This window comes from Delphinapterus leucas, chromosome X, assembly GCF_059928025.1.
Source record: "Delphinapterus leucas isolate spDelLeu-1000000601 "Yukka" chromosome X, BTC_Dleu_Yukka2, whole genome shotgun sequence".
Lineage (NCBI taxonomy): Eukaryota > Metazoa > Chordata > Mammalia > Artiodactyla > Monodontidae > Delphinapterus > Delphinapterus leucas.
In genome coordinates, this window is record NC_143150.1 from 117,251,654 (window position 1) to 117,274,473 (window position 22,820).

The 22,820-nt window shown below is 45.2% G+C and overlaps 1 protein-coding gene across 8 annotated transcripts in view; it reads left to right on the plus strand.

The window, feature by feature from the left end:
• PHKA2 (phosphorylase kinase regulatory subunit alpha 2) overlaps positions 1 to 22,820 on the plus strand; it is an 82,357-nt gene that overhangs the window by 33,813 nt on the left and 25,724 nt on the right. For all 8 annotated transcript variants that reach the window (XM_089904729.1, XM_089904730.1, XM_089904728.1 and 5 more), the window contains exons 5-13: positions 2,397 to 2,479; positions 4,596 to 4,676; positions 5,801 to 5,899; positions 7,680 to 7,826; positions 9,315 to 9,368; positions 9,993 to 10,115; positions 14,008 to 14,103; positions 17,795 to 17,902; positions 19,947 to 20,025. In XM_089904729.1, coding sequence (XP_089760855.1) covers positions 2,397 to 2,479; positions 4,596 to 4,676; positions 5,801 to 5,899; positions 7,680 to 7,826; positions 9,315 to 9,368; positions 9,993 to 10,115; positions 14,008 to 14,103; positions 17,795 to 17,902; positions 19,947 to 20,025 — 870 coding nt within the window. The remainder of the gene's footprint in view (positions 1 to 2,396; positions 2,480 to 4,595; positions 4,677 to 5,800; positions 5,900 to 7,679; positions 7,827 to 9,314; positions 9,369 to 9,992; positions 10,116 to 14,007; positions 14,104 to 17,794; positions 17,903 to 19,946; positions 20,026 to 22,820) is intronic.

Genomic DNA, 22,820 nt, shown 5'->3' on the forward strand with positions numbered 1-22,820 from the left:
TGTACTGGGAGTGACAATCCAGAAGGGGGCGGGGAGGGGCAGGCATTGATCAGTATTCAAAATAAGCTATTTCTGTAAAGAAAAAGCATGCTTCTTTTTGCGTTGCATTATGTGCGCTACTCTGTGGCTCTGTTGACAGTCAGCCTCCTGAACCCTTGCAGGACGAGGGCTGTTGCGCCAGCTCTGTCAGCATCTCACTGGTTGGTCCCAAAGCTTCCTTGCTGTCTCTGTCGCCTAATTATTGGACCAACCTAGGTCAGATCTACGTTCAACAGTTCAAATATCTGCAGACGGTGTCATGCTCCATTTTAGAGTTTTCTTCTCCAGGAGTAGCAGGCCCTTCAGCTCTTCCTCTCACTACCCTGTCACCCTCTTTAGACACACCCTCGTTTATCCAAATTATAAACAAACAACATAATTTCTAGAAGTCAGCAGTTTGCCCAGAGTTGTCTTTCAGTCCATAGCACCCATGCTGTGAGTGGGCCAAAAACTCCTGGGTTGTGAGCATTGTTCTCGTTGAAGCCCAAGCTGTTGGCTTTCATGGAGGCCTGGACACCAGGCCTCCCAAGCTCCAAGCTGCTGCCCCGCTCTGTGCACCAAATAGCCTCAAGTTAGGTCACTTAGCTGCTGTGTCTCAGAGTTCTTATCTCCAGTCCCCTAAATTCACACTCCTGAGTTAGAGGCTTCCCATTTATTTCAGGCTGCAAATGTGAAACTCTAAAAATAGGAGAAGTCAGTAAATAATACTGTTATGGCTTCGTGAATAAACCAGGCACTTTAAAAAATATGTTTTGGTTATGAAAGTTAACATGAGCTCACTGTAGATATTTTGGGAAATATAATGAAATACATAGAAAAAAAATATCACTGCCAACTTTCATTCGAATGTGTCTCCTCCAAGTTTTTTTTTTCTATGCATTTTAAAAACATACTTAAGGTCATACTATATGCATAAATATAGTCTTTTTATTACATAGCATTATAACTTAACCATTTGCCCCTTGTTATTACAAGCTGTTTATAAACATAATTTTAATGACTTTGTCAGTGGATATTCCATAATTAGTTTAACTATTCCTTTATTCTTTTTTTTTTTTTGCTATTATAACTATGTTGCAATACCAACTTTGACCCCCATCTCTATTTGCTTCCTTCCCGTAGTTAGATATCATTCAAAGGCTACTCATACTTATTGCTAAATTGTTTTCAGAGCAGTTTACTAGTTAAACTTCCCCCAGTGATGTTAAGGGTGCATATCTTACCATACCCATACCAGCTTCAAGAATTCATACTTTAAAAATACATGTTGGGGGCTTCCCTGGTGGCGCAGTGGTTAAGGATCCGCCTGCTAATGCAGGGGACACGGGTTCGAGCCCTGGTCCAGGAAGATCCCACATGCCGCAGAGCAACTAAGCCCGTGCTCCACAACTACTGAGCCTGCTCTCTAGGGCCTGCGAGCCACAGCAGCTGAGCCCATGTACCTGAGCCCATGCTCCGCAGCAAGAGAAGCCACCGCAATGAGAAGCCCGTGCTCCGCAACAAAGGGTAGCCCCCGCTCACTGCAACTAGAGAAAGCCCGCGTGCAGCAACAAAGATCCAGCTCAGCCAAAAATAAATAAATAAATTAAAAAAATAAAAATACATGTTGGAACTCTGCTCAGTATTCTGTAATAACCTAAATGGGAAAAGAATTTGAAAAAGAATAGATAGGTGTATATGTATAACTGAATCACTTTGCTGTACACCTGAAACTAACACAACATTGTTAATCAACTATACTCCAATATAAAATAAAAATTTTAAAAATCCAACAGGAGAACCAAAAAATAAATAAAAACATGTATTTGTCATAACCAGTTATACATTCAAGGACCCAAGCAAAAAACCAGCTCTCCTGGTCACTGCCTGCTTTAACACGTTGATGTAGCCACCTGGGCAGATCTATGAGGTGAAAAGCCATCTCCTGTAGTTGAGGGCTCTACTTTCCCCATCTGCCATTGGGGAAAAGTACCCGCCCTTTGGCTCACTCAAAGATAAGACAGTGGTTGCTCTGGGCTAAAATGCTTGCTTTGTGGAATCTTCTCTGCACAAATCCAACACATACCCGAAAGCCCCACATCTTCTCTTTCGATCCTTTCTACTCCTAGGCACACACACAAAAGTGGAGCCATTCTTTCCTTCCTCCCTTCCCTCCCCCCATCCTTCCTTCCTTCCTTCCGAGATTAGACATTAACTGTTACAGTTTACTTCATACTTAATTTTTGATGCCCTAGTAAGAAAAATGAAAATGAGGGTAAAAGGATTTATTTCCTAGTGTAATATTTGTAATTTGTAATTGGCAGCTCTCTCTTCACAACATAATTCCGTTAACTCCATTGTTTGTTTTTCTTTACTAGGCTTACGTATTATTTTCACTCTTGACGAGGTGGCCTTCATACAGAATCTTGTTTTTTATATAGAAGCTGCATATAAAGTCGCTGTAAGTGTCAAACCCAGTGTTTTTTTTTTCAGGTGTCCCAGTGTCAAAAAGAATAAAAATCATACAGCTCTTTGAGGGCCAGGCTGTTTGGGGCTGACCAGAAGTTAGCAAGATTAGAGCTATAAGATTACGTCACCTCTGCACACAAAGTGCACGTTTCTGTCCAGGAGCTCAGTTGGGGAGCTTCTGTTTTTGGAATGTGCCACATGCTCTGTTTGAATCCATCACGCTTATTTTAAATAAGACTCTAAAATGTCCTGTGGCACGTGCACAGGCCAGCCTGAATCAGGATGAAGGGCAACACCGCAGGAGCTGCGGTGCCGTGGGGATCACCCCAGGCAGCCCAGAGGTAGGAGGCTGGAGCCAGATGTGTGCCCTGGGCCAGGTGTGTGCGGGTGTAAATATGTAGAAACTCAGTTCCTCCAGGCTTTTGTCTGCTACAGAGAGTGGAGCCTGACACTTGTAGAGAACAGCTAAACTGCAAAGCTGACCATAAGAGCAGTAAGGAAAGGGTAGTTTGTTTTTTTTTTCTTTTTTTCTAAAAAGCCATTAAAGCAAGGATCAGCAAACTTTTTCTGTAAAGGGCCAGAGAGTAAATTTTTTCAGCTCTGCAGTCTCTGTTGCTGCTACTCAACTCTGCCATTGTACCACAAAAGCAGCCATAGGCAACTCGTGAACTCGTGAACGTGGCTGTGTCCCAAATAGACTTTATTTACAAAAAACAGGTGGCAAACTGTTTTGGTCCAAGGGCCGTAGTTTGCTGACCCCAGGTCTAAAGTGGCGATTCTCAACCACGGGCAGTCTTCCCCTCCCAGGGGACATTTGGCAATGTCTGGAGACGTTTTTGGCTGTCACTCTGGGGAGAGTGCTACTGACATCCAGTGGGTAGAGGCCAGCGATTCTGCTGAACATACTGCAGTGCACAGGACAGCTCCACACGACAGAGAATGATCAAGCTCCAAATGTCAGTGGTGCTGAGGTTGACAAACCCTGGTCTAAAGAAACTTGGGAAGTCTTTGTGGAAAGGGCGGGACTTCAGTTGGACCTTGGTGGATGAGTAGGGTTTAGATTGGCAGAAGGGAGGGAAAAGGGTGTGGGAGTAGCAGGAACAATAACAGAGGCAGGAACAGGCTGTGAGCATGGGAACAGCTTGGGGAAAGGGGGTGCAGAGTGAAGGAGTATTCTTAGGGTGAAAGCTGAGTACTTAAGAATAGTAGAAAGTAAAGTCAGCTTGTGGACGTGCAGGAGGTGGGGCTGGATAATAGAGGTATCGCCATACAGAGAGAGAGATTTGAACGTGATCCACTAGGGAATAAACAGGTCTTCATTTTAGACTCTTATGCTGGAGAGTGAGCTCATTTTGAAAATGTTCATCTTTCTCTGTAATAATAAATGCCAAAATTTTGGCATTGGTCCTGTTCTTCTTGGGTTGCAGCCTTTCAGTAGTGCATATAGCATTATTTCAAAACGGTATCCAGTGCTTGGGTTTCTTCAGTGAAAATATCAACTATAAAAGTTAGGTATGCATGTATCAAGTCGTCTATGTGGACGGGGTGTTCTAAGCCAGTTCCTATTAATTTGTTTCAAAATACCAGGAAAGTCCAGTATTCTGAGCCTCAGTTTTGACTTTGGCTTCTATTAGTTGCTGAGCATTTTTTTCCCAAGAGGTAATGTTAAAAGTAGGTATTAAATTATTTTAAATGGTTTGGTTGGCTTCACCTAGTTATAACCCATTTGTTAAAGTTTCTTTATTCCATCTTACAATTTAATACAAGTTCAAACGTATTAGATAAGTAAAGGGCAGCCTTTTATTTTAAGATAAAATGCTCTGGTCTCTACAAATCAAGAGTTTCTTACAAATTACTAACTTTAGAAATAAGAAAATTGAGAGTGTCTTTGTATGCATTTTTGTTCCACTTGAGTATTTACTTCCAAAAGTCTACCCAGAGGTCAAATGAACTGAAATCGAGAAAGAACGCAGCTCGAATATGTAAAGCCATGAATTTCGTAGCCTTCGAGAAGAGATATTCATGTTTCTTTATGCCTTCAGTGACGTGAACGAATCATTTTTCCATAGCACTTTTCATATACCTCTTTTTCCCTTTTTCTCCCGCAGGATTATGGAATGTGGGAACGTGGAGATAAGACCAATCAGGGCATTCCAGAACTGAATGCAAGCTCTGTAGGAATGGCCAAGGTGACAGTCTCGTCCTGTTTGTTCTTCCTTCTGTGCGTCTGTAACTGCTTTGGTTTGGTTCTCATCGTTAGGGGTTTGGATTTGATCTGATTAGCATATTTTTCAAAAGTCAGCAGCAAGTATGGAATTCAAGTGGCACATGTACCCCAGCCAACTGAAATTATAGGTAAAAAAATGTAGGTTTCTTACACCAAAATCTGCGTGTACCTGAAAATAAGTGCATTCCCTCCTTACCATCCGTTGTTATCACCCACACGTCTAAGCTCTTGCTGTTGTCGAAGAAGCTGGATGTGTGATGTCCAGTCTTCTTTTCTGGGTCATAAAGGGGGGCTGAAGAATATGACCACTTTGTAGGACAGGGCTCACAAGTTTAAAAGTCTACAGGGTCAGGTCAGACGAGTAATATAAACAAGTGAAGCCGGCCAGATAGAAAAATATCAGGGGGTATTGAGGACGCTGCAAACTTTCTCTGTAGGTATTCTAATTCAAAATCATTTAAAAAACTTCCTCAGGCCAAACAAAACATGCCTGTAGGGCAGATTCAGCCCGCTGGCCACCAGTTGACATGTCTTGCCCTAGACATTTAGCATGCCTCCTCCCTCCCCTCTTCCTCAAGACTGAAGCATAATTTTAGACAGAATAAAGACTCCAGAACTAGAATTTTTAAAGCAACAATAAATTTGCTCTGTTAAGGTCAACTGACAGAAAACATACTTAATACTAAAAGAAGTTAACATTTTTAAGTGCCAAATATGCTAATGTTAGAAGTCAACCGCTAAAATAGGTGAAAGAAAAGCCGCCCATGAATTTAGCCCTCCACCCCTTACACACACAAAGCTGTGTTGTTAATGTTTCATTATTGGGTAGAATAGTAATTTCATTTTGGGAAATGGTTTTCTATTTTCTCTTTCTTGTTCCTGCAGTGAGCAGCAAAACACAGGAAAGCTCTTATCCACTGAAAATAAGGATAGAACACGAGTATAAGACACTTTAGTGGATTTTAAAGATTTGTTTTACCACGTTTGGGAAAACATATATGCTAGATTGCTTAATGAAAAAGGGGTGCCAGATGTGGGAGTGTATGTGTACTAGCAAGAAAAAGTAATTCATACCTGTGCTTGTAGGCAGCCCTAGAGGCAATTGACGAACTGGACCTTTTTGGAGCCCATGGAGGTCGCAAGTCCGTGATCCACGTTCTGCCCGATGAGGTCGAACACTGCCAGGTAATGGCTCAAGGCTCTCACGTTCCAGAGAGTAGGGAAGGAGACTCATGAAGTGGAAGACTTGGGCTCCAGTTCAGATCCTCACCTTCCTAGCTTGATGGGACTTGGCTTCTTTGAGTTTCAGTTCCCTCATCCATAAAATGGGCATACTGGGACCTTCTCCTGCTGCACAGGGTGGTCACAAGGATCAGAGTAAATCAACTTAGTTTGTCAGAGTACTACTTTGTAAACCAGAAAGTACTGTGCAAACATAAGACACAGTGATGATGTTGTATACGGAGTCAATAATCAAGGCAGCCTTGTTTCGTTGGAGGCAAAATTGGTTTTATGTTTTTTGAGCATGTAGGTGGTTTTCTCTCAGGTTTATTTCATGAGGTCCCCAAATTGGATGACTAGCAGGCAGTAGTTCACTTGGGGAGGGAGTGGGAATGGGCAGAATGGATGGTGGAGGAGAGATGATATGGGAGAAATGGCAAATTAGTAAAATCTCCCTGAAATACCGGTCAGAGAAAGGTGTGATTTGATGCAGATTAGGGGACTCCATTTAGCAGACAGTAGGTCACCAGTTGCTGACACATCAGCAAACTCTTATTTAGTGAGGGCTTACTGCGTGCCAGGCACTGTGCTAGGGCTGTGGGAGTGAGATACATAAAACCTGTAAGCAGAGCGCTTCCGGTGGGACTGTGTGTTTCAGGCAGAGAGCTGAGGGAGAGCGACTAGTTAAAGAACTGGGCTTGGGGGTCATTTGGCTATAGAAAATGAAGCTTTGTTCTGAAGCTGAAGGGCTCCCCCCCATATTTAACTCCTTCTAGCTCTTTCCATTTCCCTCCATTATATAGTCCTTAATGGGGAGTCTGCTATTTCTTTGGGTGTGGTTTAATAAAGTCAAGCTGGTATGCATCTTAATAGATGTGTAGTCCCTAGTAGAGATTGCATGAGCTCTGTAGCCAGCTGGACCTGGGTTAGAATCCTAGCTCTGTCGCAGACTGGCTGCGTGCATTTAGGCATGAGTCTCTGTGTCTCAGAGTCCTCACGTGTGAATTGGACGTAGTTCTCGAATTCCTTCTTCATATAGAAGATTTAATAAGCTTATGTTTGCAGGGGTCTAGTCCCATGTCTGTACATGTTAGATCTCAGTGTTAGCTCTCTTCCCTTCCCAAACTTTTCTTTATAATTTCACCTTCCTTTAGTTTACAGTACCTAATCCAACCACCTTATAATTGAGGCCATATTATAGTGCCACTAAGTAACCCATTCTTTCTAGGACTAAACTAATTCTGTTTTGACTAAACCATTTTGCCTGTTCATGTGGTCTTTTGAATTTGACTCCTTTAAGTAGTTCCTGGGTCACCCAGTCCAACTGGTCACATTCCACAGAAGCCAGACATTTCTCTGGCCTGGTCCCATATGTGTGTTCTTCTCTGTCTCTTATCTTCACAGCCAGGACACGCTAGCCTACTGACAAGGTAGTCCTTAGTCCCTTCCCTGCATGTCCTAAAGGCCCAGTGAAGTCAACAGAAGGCACGAAAGGAAGGGAGACAAACAGTTCTCAGCATGGGCTCCAGGCATACTACTGCTCTCCCCAGACCCCTTTTCTCCTGCAAGGAGCAGGAAGCATTGGCGAGGTCACCCAGCAGGGGCCATGTTGGTAGGAAAAAGCTCTGCTCAAAATTGGCAAACTCATTCAAATGTTCCCTTGGGGTAAAGTCGTCGTTTCTAGATACTGTATGTAAGTATTAGTGCTTCCGAGGTTAAAGCCACCTGTTTGTTTTTCGTTCAGTCTATTCTGTTCTCCATGCTGCCAAGAGCATCGACATCTAAAGAGATTGATGCTGGGCTTCTTTCCATTATTTCTTTCCCGGCCTTTGCAGTGGAAGATGTGAACCTTGTGAATGTGACCAAAAATGAAATTATTTCCAAGCTCCAGGTAAGCATTGGTCACACTGGTGCCCTTCTGCCCTGTGTTAAGTGCCCCTTTCAGACAGTGACGTGGAGCAGCTCACCCAGGCCTCGGTTCTCCATGAGATCAGTTGCTCAGTATCTAAGTTGACTCATGATTGAGGTTTCCAAAGCTGAGTCTGGATAAGTCTTGGAGTGATCAATGCCTTAGTTCTCTTTCTAAGTAGCAGAGCTTCAATTCAAGCTGGCACCTTTAAACCCCAATTCGTATCACTCCTGTACTTCTAAGGCAGAGCTTCTTAACCCTTTAGAGATCCCAGACAGACTCTTTTAAGAATCTCTTGAAAGGTAAAGTCCCCACCAGAAAAAAATGTACATGTCCCAATATCCTGAAACTTTACACACAATTTCTGGGGACTTGGAGACCCCAAAGTTAAATTGAGGTTAAAAAAAATCCCCGCTCCGAGGTGAAATGCAGCAACTATGACACATTACACCAAACTGAGAAGGTTATTCAGTACTCCAGCCAACTGAAGTTATCAGTAAAATGATTGAAGAATGTAAGTTTCCTAAACTGAAATCTGCATTTGATGATCCTACTTAGATTTGGTGAAAAATGCTTTTAGCCTTTGGAAACAAAGGGGTAAAGGGTCTCCAACCATATCCCCAAAAGAAGGCACTGTCTCAGTTAGGGGCCAGTGGAGAGAACAGAACCTCTTTAGTTTGTGGAAGTAGGCAGGGAATTAATGTAGGGAATGAAGCGTTTCAAGGGGAGCAGTTCAAGACCGGGCCTCCCAGGATGCCCCGAACACTACAGGGCTGGCCACTAGGAGCGTGCCTGCCTCCATGGCCAGTGCTAGAGCAGTGCCACTTACTTAATAAATTGGGCAGTGGACACCCAAAACTGCAATCCAGGGATTAGGGAGGCAGATTCAGAGAGCACTGCCACTGTCCTTCTTTCCTGACCCCCAAGAAGCTGGAGAGGAACACTGGAGCCTGCAGCAGGAAAACCAGCAGCGATGGCCCTAAGCCACAGGGAGCCCTGCCACCTCCCTCACCTACTTCTTGCCAGGTGCAGGCTTCTTTGCATCCGGAGCCTAACTGCGAGGAGTCTGGAATGTCCTGTGGCTTTCCAGTCTTTCCAGTAGAAGCAGTCCAGTCAATCCACGTATCTGCCTTGGTGGCTTCTCCAAGTAGTAAGGGCCCCTTTGCATCTTTGCACGATACAGCAAATCAGAATGAAAGAATGGTCATTCAGTGAACTATCGGTAATTAATCTCTCAGCCCTGACTGCCACTCTAATGGAAGGTTTTGGCATTCCCTTCCAAGCACTGATCAAACCTGAATTTACTTTGCTTATTACTTAAAAATAAGTTTTTGTACTGATAGCAAAGAGCATTTGGTACCCATTTTGTTACTAAAAGGTTCATGGGAAAGGGGGTGAAGGGCTGACTTGAATCAAAGAGGCAAAGAAATTCTGTTTCATCAAATGCATCTTTTTTCTTTATCTTCTTAGGGGCGTTATGGATGCTGTCGCTTCCTTCGAGATGGTTATAAAACCCCAAGAGAGGTTGTATTTAAAGATTGTTTCTTCTGATTCCTTAACTGCTTCATATCTAAGTTGCCACTGTGGTGTTCTCCCTCCGTTGATTATAAAATTTACATGTTGGAATATAAAACTTACATGTTGGAATATTGGAAGCAAGTCTTAATTTTGGAGTCGGCAAGCTGGAGTTAGGCAATAGAATAGTAAGATCATCTGGAGGACAGCAAGCTGGTGGTTTAAAACCAGCTTTTAGACAAGGACAAACAGTTCTGTGGCTCACACGTTTTTTTAAAAGGCTACCTGTGGCCTCCTTGGGTTCCTTTGCCATAGTGACTGATATAATGATATCAATAAAACAGATAGTCTGCCCAGCACTGTGAGAGGCAAATTGCTATTTATTTGTTATAGAGATATAGTAAGCTTTAAATAATAAACTACCCAGGAGTGTTGTGTACATTTGATTTACTTTTCTGAAATGTTACCATGGAAAACTGCCAAAAATAGCATCTCCCCATTATAGCAGAATCCTAATTATGCCAGCCTCAAAGCTGCATTGAATCAGAAAGCAAGGGACACCCAGTGAGGTACAATGGTATTATGTATGTAATCTGACATTACCTTTTAGAGGGTTTACCTGTTTGGTTCCAGGACCCAAACCGATTGCATTATGACCCTGCTGAACTCAAGCTCTTTGAAAACATTGAATGTGAATGGCCTGTGTTCTGGACTTATTTCATAATAGATGGGGTCTTCAACGGTGATGCTGTTCAGGTGAGAAAATGCTGGATGTTGTGTTGGTAATCAGCATTTTCATTCCACTGGTGTGCTGATTACTATTAGAACATAGGGTTATGCAGGAGTTCAGGGCACTGTGTCAGTTATCTGTCACTGCTTAACTTTCCTAAAACTTAGTGAATTAAAACAACAACTGTTTTGTTTGCTTATTATTCTGCAATTGGGGCAAGGCTCAGCAGGGACAGGTTTTCTCTGCTTCACCTAGTGTCACCTGGGATGGTTCAGTGGGGCTGGAGGATCTACATCCGAGCTGGCCTCCCTCACATGGTTGGCAGCTTGTGGCCCAGACCTTAGTTCTCCACGTAGCTAGCTTGAGCTTCTTACAGTATTGCAGTCTCTGGACAGTTAAGCTTTTTACATGGTGGTCATCTTCTCCCAGAATGCGAAAGCAGAAGCTGCCAAGCTTTCTTAAGGTTTAGGCCTGGAACTGGCAAAGTGTCACATCTGTTGCATTCTGTTGTTTAAGGGCTGTTGTTGCCAAACCAGGTTTGTTTTGCCAGAGAGCAGCAAGCAAGCCAAAACGCTGAGATGCCGAGGTTTGCAGCAAAAAGAGGGTTTATTCGCAAGGCAGCCATGCAAGGAGAAAGTCTCAGGTCTACCTGAGCGAAGGCAAGGGGCTCGGTGTATTTATGGGATAAAGAATAAAGCAGCAGGGTGGTCTGAGGCTGGGGAAAGGTGATTGGAAAAAGGTGCAGTAATTGTCATTCTGCCCAAGTGTAACTAGGCTACAGGGCTCTGCATGTTCCAAAATGGAGGTGCTTAGCGTGCTCTGAGGGTGGAGTTTTCAGCCCTCTGATGCCAAAAGGTCAGCAGACACTTGGGCATGCCCAGTTGGAGGGTCAGTGGTCCTAACCAGTCTTAACCAGCTCAGTTGGAACCAGACACAGCTGACTCCAAGTTCCTAGACAACAACTCGGGCAAACATCATATTATTCAGGCAAAGTGCTGCTTGGAGGACTTGCAAGTCTTAAAAGGACTTTGATTAGTGAAGGCAGGTTACAGGTAAAATGGATTTGACTAATGATTACGCTTGGTTTCAGTACCCCCATCTTTTTTTTTTTTTTTTTTTTTTTGCGGTACGCGGGCCTTTCACTGTCGTGGCCTCTCCCGTTGCGGAGCACAGGCTCCGGACACGCAGGCCCAGCGGCCGTGGCTCACGGGCCCAGCCGCTCCGCGGCATGTGGGATCTTCCCGGACCGGGGCATGAACCCATGTCCCCTGCATCGGCAGGCGGACTCTCAACCACTGCGCCACCAGGGAAGCCCCACCCTATCTTTTGATCATTCCTCCATCTTAAGGGAAGAAGGGAGATTACCACTCTGGATACTTCCTGCCGATAAGGGGCATAGACCCAACTAGGGCTTGTGAAATGAAACTGTTCAGCACTCATTTGAAAATATTCGCTTGTTCCCAGTTTCAAGTTAACATTTTGATCCCAATAAACAAATACCACCTATGTGCCAGCTGTCAAGGCATCCATAGGCCCAAGATGGGTAAACCATAGACAGAGATGTAGCCTGAGGGGGCACATAGAATGCCACACATTGTTAAAACTTAGGCTCTTATTTTTAGGGATTTTATATAGGATAAGGCAGGGATCAAGTGTCTTACCTTTTTCCATATTGGAGTGTCTTGATCATTATCAGTTTGGCTGAAACAATTAGATATTAAATGTGGAAGGGACACAGGCTGGGAAAAGTAAGTATGGTTTCTATAATATCCTGGCCATGTAGAACCTTGACAAGGGTAGATGCCAGGGTCATTTTTTTTTTTTAATCTGAGGACACAAGGAGAGGACCAAATTTCGGCTTAGGGTAAAACAGGTGACAGGAAATTCTCTGTTGATTAGCCTAACCCAATATGTTACATCTGAGGGCCTTTTATCGTAAGCCATTCAAGGGGAGGGCCCTACATGAAGGCTGGAGGACTAGGAGGCGGGGGTCGTCGGGGGCCACCAAACAGTCTTCCACACACAGGTTTTGTTGTTGCTGCTGTTCTTTTCAGACCAGCAGTGCTTTTGCCATCCTTAAGGGTACTCTTAGCTAATGTCTTAATTAATGTGTCAGCCTCCTAACTGGTCTCCCAGCCTCACTTCCTGCTGTTTCTCCACACCATTGCCAGTGATCTTATTAAGAAAGAGACTATGCTACTGCTTTGCTTAGAAGCTCTGAATGGCTTCCTGACTGCTTTTGGGATGAGGTACAAGCTCTTCACATGTTTTGTAGGATCCCATAAGATCGGGCCCTCGTTTTCACCAGTGTGCCCCCAATTTCTTGTTACTTATTTCCTTTCTTGAGTTCTGTAATCCAAGCACATGGAAACTTTTTCAGTCCTTTGAGCAGGCCATGCTGTCTCTCCCGTTCTCTCAAATGCCCAGGATATGCTTTCAACCCCCAACTTCCCCGCCCTCCTTCACGTGATTCGTTTTAAGTGTCTCTTCTTTCAGAAAGCCTAAAAGCTGGGTCAGGTGCCCCTTTTATATGCCCCACGGTTCTTACAACCGTTTGGCACCTGTAACAGTATTTCCCACTTAGTTGTCAAAGGACCCTGGTAGAGGTGGTCTCTCTCCAGTTCACTGGTGTATGCCCCACGCCTAGTACATAGTAAGCACTCAGTGAATATTTGTTAGTGCAGCATTCATTTGTTCGAGACAGATTTCTTTAGCATTTGCTGCCGTGCATACTTTGGTGAGCAGAACAGACCTGTCCTCGTGAAGTTTACGGGGCTGACAAACTCAAACACTTTGCTATTTTTTTAATCTGTTCAGATCTCAGGTTCTGGGGTAGGATATGCAATCTAAGATTCGTTTTAGTTTTTGAAAGCTGCCTCTATTGAGGAATGCAGAGGTGTTTCAGAAGCGGCAGTAAATTTCAAATATTAATGTTTCCTCTTTGTTGATTCTCACTCTTATGCTTCAGTGATTATCTCGGTTCTTAACGTTTTCTGTCTTTTTATCCCAAGACTGAAAGATCTCAAAAAGATTGAGTTGGAATTTCAATTATGAACAAGCTTGAAAATTATCAGAAACAACAACAACAAAAAAGCTAAGGAGACAGAAAAGCCTGTTTAGTACCTTATTTTGTAGGTCTCACAGAATTTACTTCTCTTAGCCCCCTGTGCTGTCTCTTCCACTTGCTGCCCAGTCACATTTTAAAGTGATGCACCCTGTCGTGCTTTGCGGTCCATAAATTTCAAACGAAAAGAAAATGAGATCTGGAAGGCATTTGACTGGGCTCTCCAAAGATGAAATGTGTCAAATAGCTGGGTGGCTATTAAGGGTTTTTTTCTCTCCATTTCCCTTTTAATGTATAGGTTTTTATCTCTCCATTTCCCTTTTAGTGTATAGGGTTTTATCGCTGCCTTTTTAATCTAATAGAAATGTTTACATCAACAGCTTTTACTGAGTAGCACATCCTAAAAATTGGGGTACATGGATCATAGTACCTACACTTCCTTTTCTTCACATCTTATTCGTTCAGCAAATATTTCGTGAGCAATAAATGTTTGAACGAGGGCTTCTTCAGTGGAAAACTACCAACAGGTGGAAGTGGATGCACTGCTTAAGATCTGGCCTCCACTCCATAAAGCTTATAGTCTAGCTGGTGAGACAAAATTTAAATATGTGAGAAGTTAAGAGTGAAGTATTTAAATCACGAATTAAAGACAACACATGTAAGGCTAGTCGCATTTAGCTCCTCCTAACATTTGCTGTCAGCAAGAGTCCAGCTTCCTCCTGCAGTCCTTGAGCTGAAGGCATTTGTGCATTTCTTAGCCTTGTGTCCTACTTCTGATCTGTTTGTTGCCAAGAGAGCTGTTTTTCTGTGTTGCACTGCTGTTTCCTACCGTGGGGGATGGGGCTATTTTCCAGGTCCAAGAATACCGAGAGGCCCTGGAGGGAATATTAATCAGAGGCAAGAACGGGATCCACCTGATGCCTGAACTCTACGCCGTCCCGCCTAACAAGGTAACCAGGTGCTGTTTATCTAATACAAAGTGAGATGGTGCTTGGCATTTTGGTATTTTTCATTCGCCCTTCAGACCTAACACTTTTTCTCCAGGAGAAGTGGTTTCTAAAGCCTTCAGTAGTGTTCCTGTTTATCACAGGAGTTACGGCTTTGGAGCCATGCTTGACCTGGCTGGTGCCCAAGGGAGGCGTTAGTTGAGGACTTTCAGAGGATACTTGTCCTTCTCCGAGCCCAAGGCCACACAGGCCCTAAAAAGCACAAAACACTATTAGGCACCACGTTCTCACACATTTCCACGGAAGAAGAAACCAGACAGAATCTCCCTGGGAGAGGGGGAGAGATGTATAGGCATACCTCGCTTTACTGCAACTTCGCAGATAACTGCGTTTTTTTTTTTTAAACAAATTGAAGTTTGTGGCAACCCTTAATTGAGTTCTTCCAATAGCATTTGCTCACTTCGTGTCTCTGTCACGTTTTGGTAATTCTTACAACGTTTCAGACTTTTTCATTATTACTATATTTGTTACGCTGACGTGTGATCAGTAATCTTTAATGTTACTACTGCTGAACTTCATGGAGGTTCAGATGATGGTTAGTATTTTTTAGCAACAAAATATGTTTAAATTAAGATACGTACATTTCTTTTAGACAAAATGCTATTTCACACTTAATAGATTACAGTATAGTGTGAACATAACTTTTATATGCAATGGGAAACCAAAAAATTTGCGTGACTCCCTTTATATTCATTTTATTGCAGTGGTCTGGACCCGAGGTGTGCCTGTATAGGGTAGCTGAGAATCTCTTCCTTTGAGTCAAGCAGTTCCTGAGCTAGAGCTTGAGTAATCACTTAGAAACCATTCTATATCATGAAGAGGGAAACTGGCCAGTTCCAAGAAGATGCCCAAAGATCGTTTTTTCTATCCACTTTCCTAGCTTGGGTCATGATGGACCTATATATCTCAATGGGAAGATTTCCCCATACATATCTCATGTTTAGCAGAAAAGAATTCTCGATTCAAGGCTATTTCTCTTTTGAATGTTCCTGTTGCTTCAAAGCTTCATTATTGCATTTTGGGGAGGAAGAGATTTCAGAGAGCAGTGTCCTTCCCCCGGTTGACAGGGCCTGCACTAGAGCGTAACCCTGCTGTCACACAGCAGCTTGGGTCTACGAGTTTGTGATTGAATCAGGCCCACGAGCACATGGTCAGGGGACTGGCAAAGGCCTTTGAAATTATCTGCCTCAGTTCATAGAGGCAGAGCTCAGACAGCACTGGGCTCTGCCTGGAACCAGACCCCAGGTTCAGGGCTTCCTCACAACCCCACGCTGCCTCCTAATGGGTGGTGCATTTCCAGGGGATGGACGGTCCCTCACTGTAGAGATCAGGCCATGGAGCCTGCAGGGGCTGTTTTCTTTCTAACGGTTAGAAACCTAGGTTTCCTACAAACGTATTCATTTTACTATGTGTGATGTGTATGTGGTGGTGGTGGTGGGGCTGACAGTGGGGGCTGGGTAGTTACTTCCTAGCAACTGCGTGTTCAGGTTGCCCCTTTTCCAGTATTGAGGCACTTGACAAAACAAAGTTGGTAATGGGCCGTAATTTGGAACCTGAAAGCATAGCAAGGGAAAATAAATAGCTTCAGGGGCGTTTTACCTGTTTTATGATAGAGAATAACCATCTATCCATGTTCTACTAAAAGGCATATTTCCTGACTGTAGTAACTGCTAGGTGTTACAAGCTCTCCTTTTCTTCCTGGTGAACAGTTCTGGCTACATGTTGTAAAGGGTTACTCTGCAACTTTTCTTTTCTGATCTCTACACTGACCTTTGGGCTTGTACTTGTCATTTCAGTATCCTCCTTTATCCAGTGTGTTTACCCATCAGCTAGGCACCGATTTTGAACACTCTTTTATTTTGAGCACAGTTTGTATCTGTGCTGGTTCTGGATGACAGCTGGGAAGGTTCACCCATCACATCACAGTGACACGCAGAGACCACCACAGACGGGGCTGCCCCGACCCACATGGCACCTTTGTGCAAATTAGAAAAAGAGCCTCACCCTTGGAGTGGCCACAGCTCTGGGCCAAGGCGCCATCCAGCCTGACTTTCAGCGTCACTCACTTCCTCAGGTGGACAGGCTTTTGCAAGGCGCCACCACCCACGGGGCCTCCATTGGACAGCTCGAGACTAACGCAAGCGTACCCAGCAGACTTGCTTGGAGCAGCTGCTCCGGGCTGGGCAGCAGGCTAGGTACTGGGGTACAGAGGGGTCATGACGCTGGCTCTGCCTCTGCGAACTTGCAGGCTAGGGGGGTCGGAGGAGCGAATCCATGGGATGGAGGGCAGAGGACCGCCGGCGGCAAAGGCTTGGTGCATTAGAGGACCTGCAAGCAGATTGGAAGGACTGAGGTGGAGAGGGGGAGACACATACCTCCACGGGGAGGCAGGAGCCAGCAATGGGTGGGAGGAGGGCAGAGCCAAGCTGTCTTTTGACCCAGATATCTTGTCTACCTTCTGTTCTTTGCATCGACTCTTTCCCATTCCAGATCTATGTAATCTTTCTTAACAGTACTTACATTTCAAAAAGTTTTAATGTACAATCTGACTGTAAAAGTAATTCTGCATACTGCAAAACATACAAGATTCTATAGAAGGAAAACATTTCTCCCGAATCTTACTTCCCAAATATAACCACAATGATGTTTTGGAGAATCTCCCTCCACGTATTATCCTATTTGATTATTTGATTACTGGTAACATTTAATTCTGTTCCGTTTATGAGCTTAAGTTTTTCTCAGTTTACTACAGAAAATTTTTTAAAATTTACTGCATATATTAACAACATCACTGATTAATTCACAAGCAGAGAATGGCTCGTCTCATGATGTGATTTTCCCCTTTGGAGAAAGATGTGTTTCCTATTTCCTTCAATTGGCTTATGTTTTCTGGAGAAGAAAGTGGTCACTAACATTCCCCCAACCAACGAACGTTGTAATGACCCAAAACCCAAAGGTCAGCATGGAGTTTACAACAGAGAAAATTGCAGCCTTTTACAACACGTAGCCAGCACTGTCCATCAGAAAGAGAACTGTAGCTTATTTTGATGAGTCAAAAGCCCCCAATGGATTCAGCTTTTTGAGTCCCTGATGGAAAATTAGTGATCTAATAATACAGTTGTTTTTCCTCAATAAATAGCGCCACCTTCTGGTAATTTTCTTGCATCTGCACACTGAGTTTATGAACCCCTGAGGAGAGCAAGATAGAAACCTGACTCAGCATCCAGAACTACACTGCCATGACTGTTGGCTGATGTTTTAGATCATTGTACCCATAATGCAACCAAATATAAGTATGAGCTGTGACATTTCTTGTTGCCCAGAGCTGTGCTCAAAGACAGCAGGCCCAGTTTCCAGTGCCTATCTCTCTGCCTTTTGCCATCAGTGTGCTTGTGGGAAGAGCACTGGCTGGAACCAGGCCTGGGTTTGAGTTCCACCTCTGCTGCTTTTAGCCACGTGGCCCCCCGCGCAAGGGCCTCAGCCTCCATGGCCTCCTTATCCCAGCTCTCGCATAGAATTGGTTTGGAGGATCAAATGAGTGGCATTTTGTAAATCCTCCGTGAGCTCCCCATGTAGTGACGTTGGCCATTTTCTCCTCTGACATTCTGACTTCGGGTTTTCCTCTCTTTGCCAGGTAGATGAAGAGTATAAGAATCCTCACACGGTGGACAGAGTTCCTCTGGGGAAGCTGCCCCATCTGTGGGGTCAGTCCTTGTACATCCTCAGCTCCCTGTTGGCAGAGGTAAGGGACTTGGGGGCTTCACAGCCTGGAAACCATCTGATTGGAAGTTCAGGGGACCCTGGAAGAACACAGGGGCTCTCTGCTCCGTGTGGCTATGAATATCTTTGGCATCTTTTTTTTTTTTTAAGATTACATTCTTTTTAAATTTTTTTAAAGATTTTTTTTTAACGTGGACCATTTTTAAAGTCTTTATTGAATTTGTTACAATATTGCTTCTGTTTTTTGTTGTTGTTGTTTTTTATGTTCTGTTTTTTTGGCCGCGAGGCATGTGGGATCTTAGCTCCCCGACCAGGGATGGAACCCACACCCCCTGCACTGGAAGGTGAAGTCCCAACCACTGGACCGCCCGCCAGGGAAGTCACCCGTCTTTGGCATCTTCATGGCTTTCAGGTCAACTGGTTGGGGTTGACTCTGAGGCTTGAGACCTAGGCTTGTGTCCGTATTTATAGTAAACCGTTTTGGGCTTAGCTGCAAGCCAAGCACTCTCTGTCCCTCCCCCAGCGCCCCTTCCCACCAGCATTCCTGGTCTGTGGCTAGAACCTGGTTGAGTTGATGGTCGGTAGGAGGGCCGGAAACTTCTCAGCCAGGATCAGCACATGTATGAAAGATGCAGGGTTTGGGGGACTACTCCACACGGTCTTAGGTGCAGGAAGCAGGAGGACTCTGATGCTCCAGTGCTCTCTCCAGGAAGGGGCAGCGGGCTGGTTCTTCTGTAGTGGATTTTGTGTCGGCCGCTCCCTCAGCCAGTAACACTGCCACACAGAAGGTCTGCTGCCTCTGACTCATTCCTCCTTGTTAAGCATTTTCTTGCCCCCAGGTTTAAGTTTTTAAAATACAAATGCTTTTGTGCCAGCTAAAAATGAATCCCCCTCCCCAGTCCTAAGTGTGAGTGATTTTTATCGGATGGCTCATCTTTCCTGGGAGGATCCTGCCCAGCTGAATGCTTTGGACCCCTGGGGAGGGGTGTGGGGGGCGGGGGAGCCAGGGGAGCAATGGGTTGGATGTCACTGGAGTTCCTGGTGGGTGAAAGGAAGACCCAAGTGAAGCTATCACAGTGCAAGTGGCCCTTCGGTGCTGAGATAGAGTAGTTGCTTCATGGATATGATCATCTCTGCAGTTTCATGGACATGTTCTTGGGGGTGGAGACTGTGTCTTATACTTTTGTCTTTATGAGTAGGGAAGCACATATATCTCCTTTGGAAAGCCAGCCCTGCCTCTGACTAGCTCTTTAACCTCGGGCAGGTCTCTTAATCTCCCTGGGCCTCGGTTTCCTCATCTTTATTATTATTATTTTTTAATGTTGTACAGCTTTATTTAAATATAGGGGTTTTTTTCACGTTTCCTCATCTTTAAAGTAAAGAGGTTGGGCTTTATCATCTCTGCAATATGGTGCAGCTCTGATTTCTGTATCAGTGACATGGGAAACAAACTTGCTTTTGTTTCCTTCTCTCAATGTAAAGGCCCTCATCTAGGCCCAGCATTAGGTCCAACTTCTCCTCAGAACTCCCAGAACACCTTGATCCCTTCTCTTAAGGTTCCCATCATTTATAGAAAATATGAGGAGATCCACATTCAAAGAGCACTCTGCCAGCAGGCAGGGGAGTTTTGTGTTTCAGGACAGTCAACTCTGGGCCAAGTCCTTACCCTAAGGACATTGCCTCGGTTTCCCCACCTGTAAGATGTGCGAATGGTAGTGCCTCCCTGTTAGGAGGCCTGTGTGACAGTGCATGTACAGGGCTCAGCACGGTACCTGACGCGGGGTAAGGGCTCAGGAAGCATGAGTTACCCTTGTTCTTTTCACTCACACAACTTTGGCATCTCTGACTAGCCCTGGAGAGCTGGGTGCCAAAAACGCAATACATTGATCAGTGCCATCTAAATGGTATACTGTAGTTCAGAGAAAATAAGCATTTGCCTTGAAAAATGATAAAGGAATAAAACACTGAAGATTTTGAGCCCCCAAATATTTTATTTTCAAACTTAGGTTTAAGGTGAAATTTCAGTTAATCAGTATTTCATAGTGTTAATGCTCCTCTTTTCCTAGGGATTCCTTGCCACTGGTGAAATTGATCCCTTAAGTAGAAGATTTTCCACTTCCGTCAAACCTGATGTCGTAGTACAAGGTTTGTGAGCATGTTTACTATTCATATTTAACTTTGTAAAACCAATGTTATTTTTAAAGTGAAGTGTTCCTATGTAATTTTTAAAAATCTGCATGTGTATATGTTTTAGCATGTATTCTGTGAAATATGTTCTGTAACTCAGCTGCTTCCGATCACAAAGTTACTTTCTACAAAGCAATTGTTTCTTGAATCTAAACCTTGATTGCAACTGGGGCACAAGTGATTCATTGAGCATCATTTTTCATAACTGCTATTCTTTAAAAAGTAGAACGTGACCTTGTTGAAAACTCAAAACCCAAATGAGGGTTCACTCGTTCCTCCCTTGGAGGTCTGACTTCTTTCCAGAGCTGCAGGCCCATGTTTTCACCTCCCTCCACCCATCTCCCCTCCTCTCCAGCCGGCAACTCTTCCGCAGAAGTGCAAGGCCAACCTGGGCTACTGCTGCGGCACTGGCTCTGACTAGCCATGTGACTTCACCTCTGTGTGCCTCGGGCTCTCCTGACCGGTGCTCTCTCACAGGGTGGTCTTGAGAGGAATTGAGATCCACAGGGAAAGCCCTCAGTGCAGGGCCAGGCCTAGAATGCTCCCTGCTGGCCGATTCCTCTCCCTACTTCCCCTCCTAGGAAGGACTCCCCAGGAGCTCACAAACCTCATAGAGTGACTTATATACCAGCTAAGTATCATAGCGTGTCGTGACTACGCCTTGTGTCCCCTAGAGGACACTGTACATTTCTTAAGGACAAGGGCCTTATCATTTTTGTAGCTTCTATGTTGATTGATACACACGCATTCAATACATTAAAAACAATTATTGAGCAAATGAAGGGCAACCCTTTCTGTGGCCACGGATGCATTTGGCTATGCCTGTCCGTGATACAGCAGAGGTCGTGCAGGTCATCACCCAGTCGATACTGTGCCCCAGGCCCACAGAGAGACGCACCCAACCATCACAACATTCCGATCAGGTAGAAAGTGTGACGATCATGATTATCATCCCCCTCTTACACATGAGGCTAAGGGGTTAACTTACTCAGGGACCCACGGCTGACAGCTGGAGGTGCAAACCCAGCTCTGACATCCAGGTGGCGTGATCCAGCCTGACCCCACAGTCTCTGCCCGTCACCAGAGCACATGCTGCTAAGTGATCCCTTAAGTCCACAAGGCCGCTCTTCCAATTGCAGGCTGGGGTGCATCGATGGATCCTGAGCACCACTTTTTTTTTTTTTTTAAATGCAATAGAAGAAAACAGAGTAGAAAATATCAGAGGCTGTGGTCTGGAGGAAGGAGAAGTGCAGTTTCAGAAACTTCTCTGCGTGCAGCTCTCTCAGATCACCAGGCTCACAGGTCTTGGTCAAGCCACCTGTCTGAAAGAGTCACTTCTACAGAGTGACCGCCTTGTGGCTCTGATACGTGGAGATCTCTGCACGGTGTTGTAATCTTCCAAAGAGACGGGTGTTAAGGGAAGCTGCTCGCCCAGTCCTGCATGGCTGATGTTCCCATGCTGGGGCCTGGGGGGTTAGCTTCCAGTCCCTGCTCAGCTACAGCTGGCCAGTCGAGCAGCAAGGCTTCCCCTCAGGGCCTTGCTGTGAAGCTCAGATGAGATCATGAATATTAAAATACTTTGAAACAGCATCATGTGCTATGTAAATATAAGGAGGTGACATTCAGGTCTCAGTGGCATTTATATGTATCATACGTTCAGGTGCCACCAGCCTGAGGGTACAGTGGTTGGGCTCAGGGAGCTACCTTAACAGTAACCAAGTCTTTCCTCTGGCCTGAGCACCGCCCCGAGCCCCTCCAGTTCCTGGCAGGCTCAGCTGCAGGTGGACACAGCACCAGCCACTCTCTCTGTGGCCAGAACTCCCTTTCTCCAGTTCCCTCCCCAGGACTCCTTCCTTTTGCCAAAGCACTGTCCCTTCTCTCTTTTTTTTTTTTTTTTTCGGTACGCGGGCCTCTCACTGTTGTGGCCTCTCCCGTTGCGGAGCACAGGCTCCGGACGCGCAGGCTCAGCGGCCATGGCTCACGGGCCCAGCCGCTCTGCGGCATGTGGGATATTCCCGGACCGGGGCACGAACCCGTGTCCCCTGCATCGGCAGGCGGACTCTCAACCACTGTGCCACCAGGGAAGCCCTGTCCCTTCTCTTAAAAGCCAGCAGTACTGGTACAGCAGGTATGGGGGGGTCTGAGCCCACCTCCGGCCCCTACATCCCAGGCATCCCAGAGCCTTGCCTGCTAGAGAGTCAGATGCCCAGCCTCATTCACTGGAGATGGGGCTCAGGCCGGCCCACTGGGTGCGTAGCCCAGCTCTGGGGTGGCTCTTCCCTACTGGCGGGGGGCCCTGTGCTGTGTTTCCCAGTGGGCCAGGCTGCCCCACTACCACCAGCCCACTGGTAGGCCCACTTTTCCTTCTCTCCAGAGCATAAAATCTCCTCCCCCCTCCTCCTCCCCCCCCTCGGTCAGAGCATCCCCTGCCGCGCACACCACTATATTGCTCTTCTGTCTTTGAGAGCACAGGCACAGACTTCTTCTGGTATCCCCTTTGCAAAGCTGTTTCCACTCCTGACCCCATGTGAAAAGAACACAAGACAGGCTTCGAATAAATGCAGACCCACAGGGAAGCAAGACATCATTTGAGATGGGTAATTCATTTTGGGACCTGTTGAAGACCACTTCTAGAAGTCCCAGACTGTCTTGCACATTGAGGGCACTTGATAAATATGCACTGTGGGTGCTGAGGGGAGGCAAGGCCAGAGCAAACCAGGTAGAGTGACAGGACAAGCGCTCTCCCTTTCAAA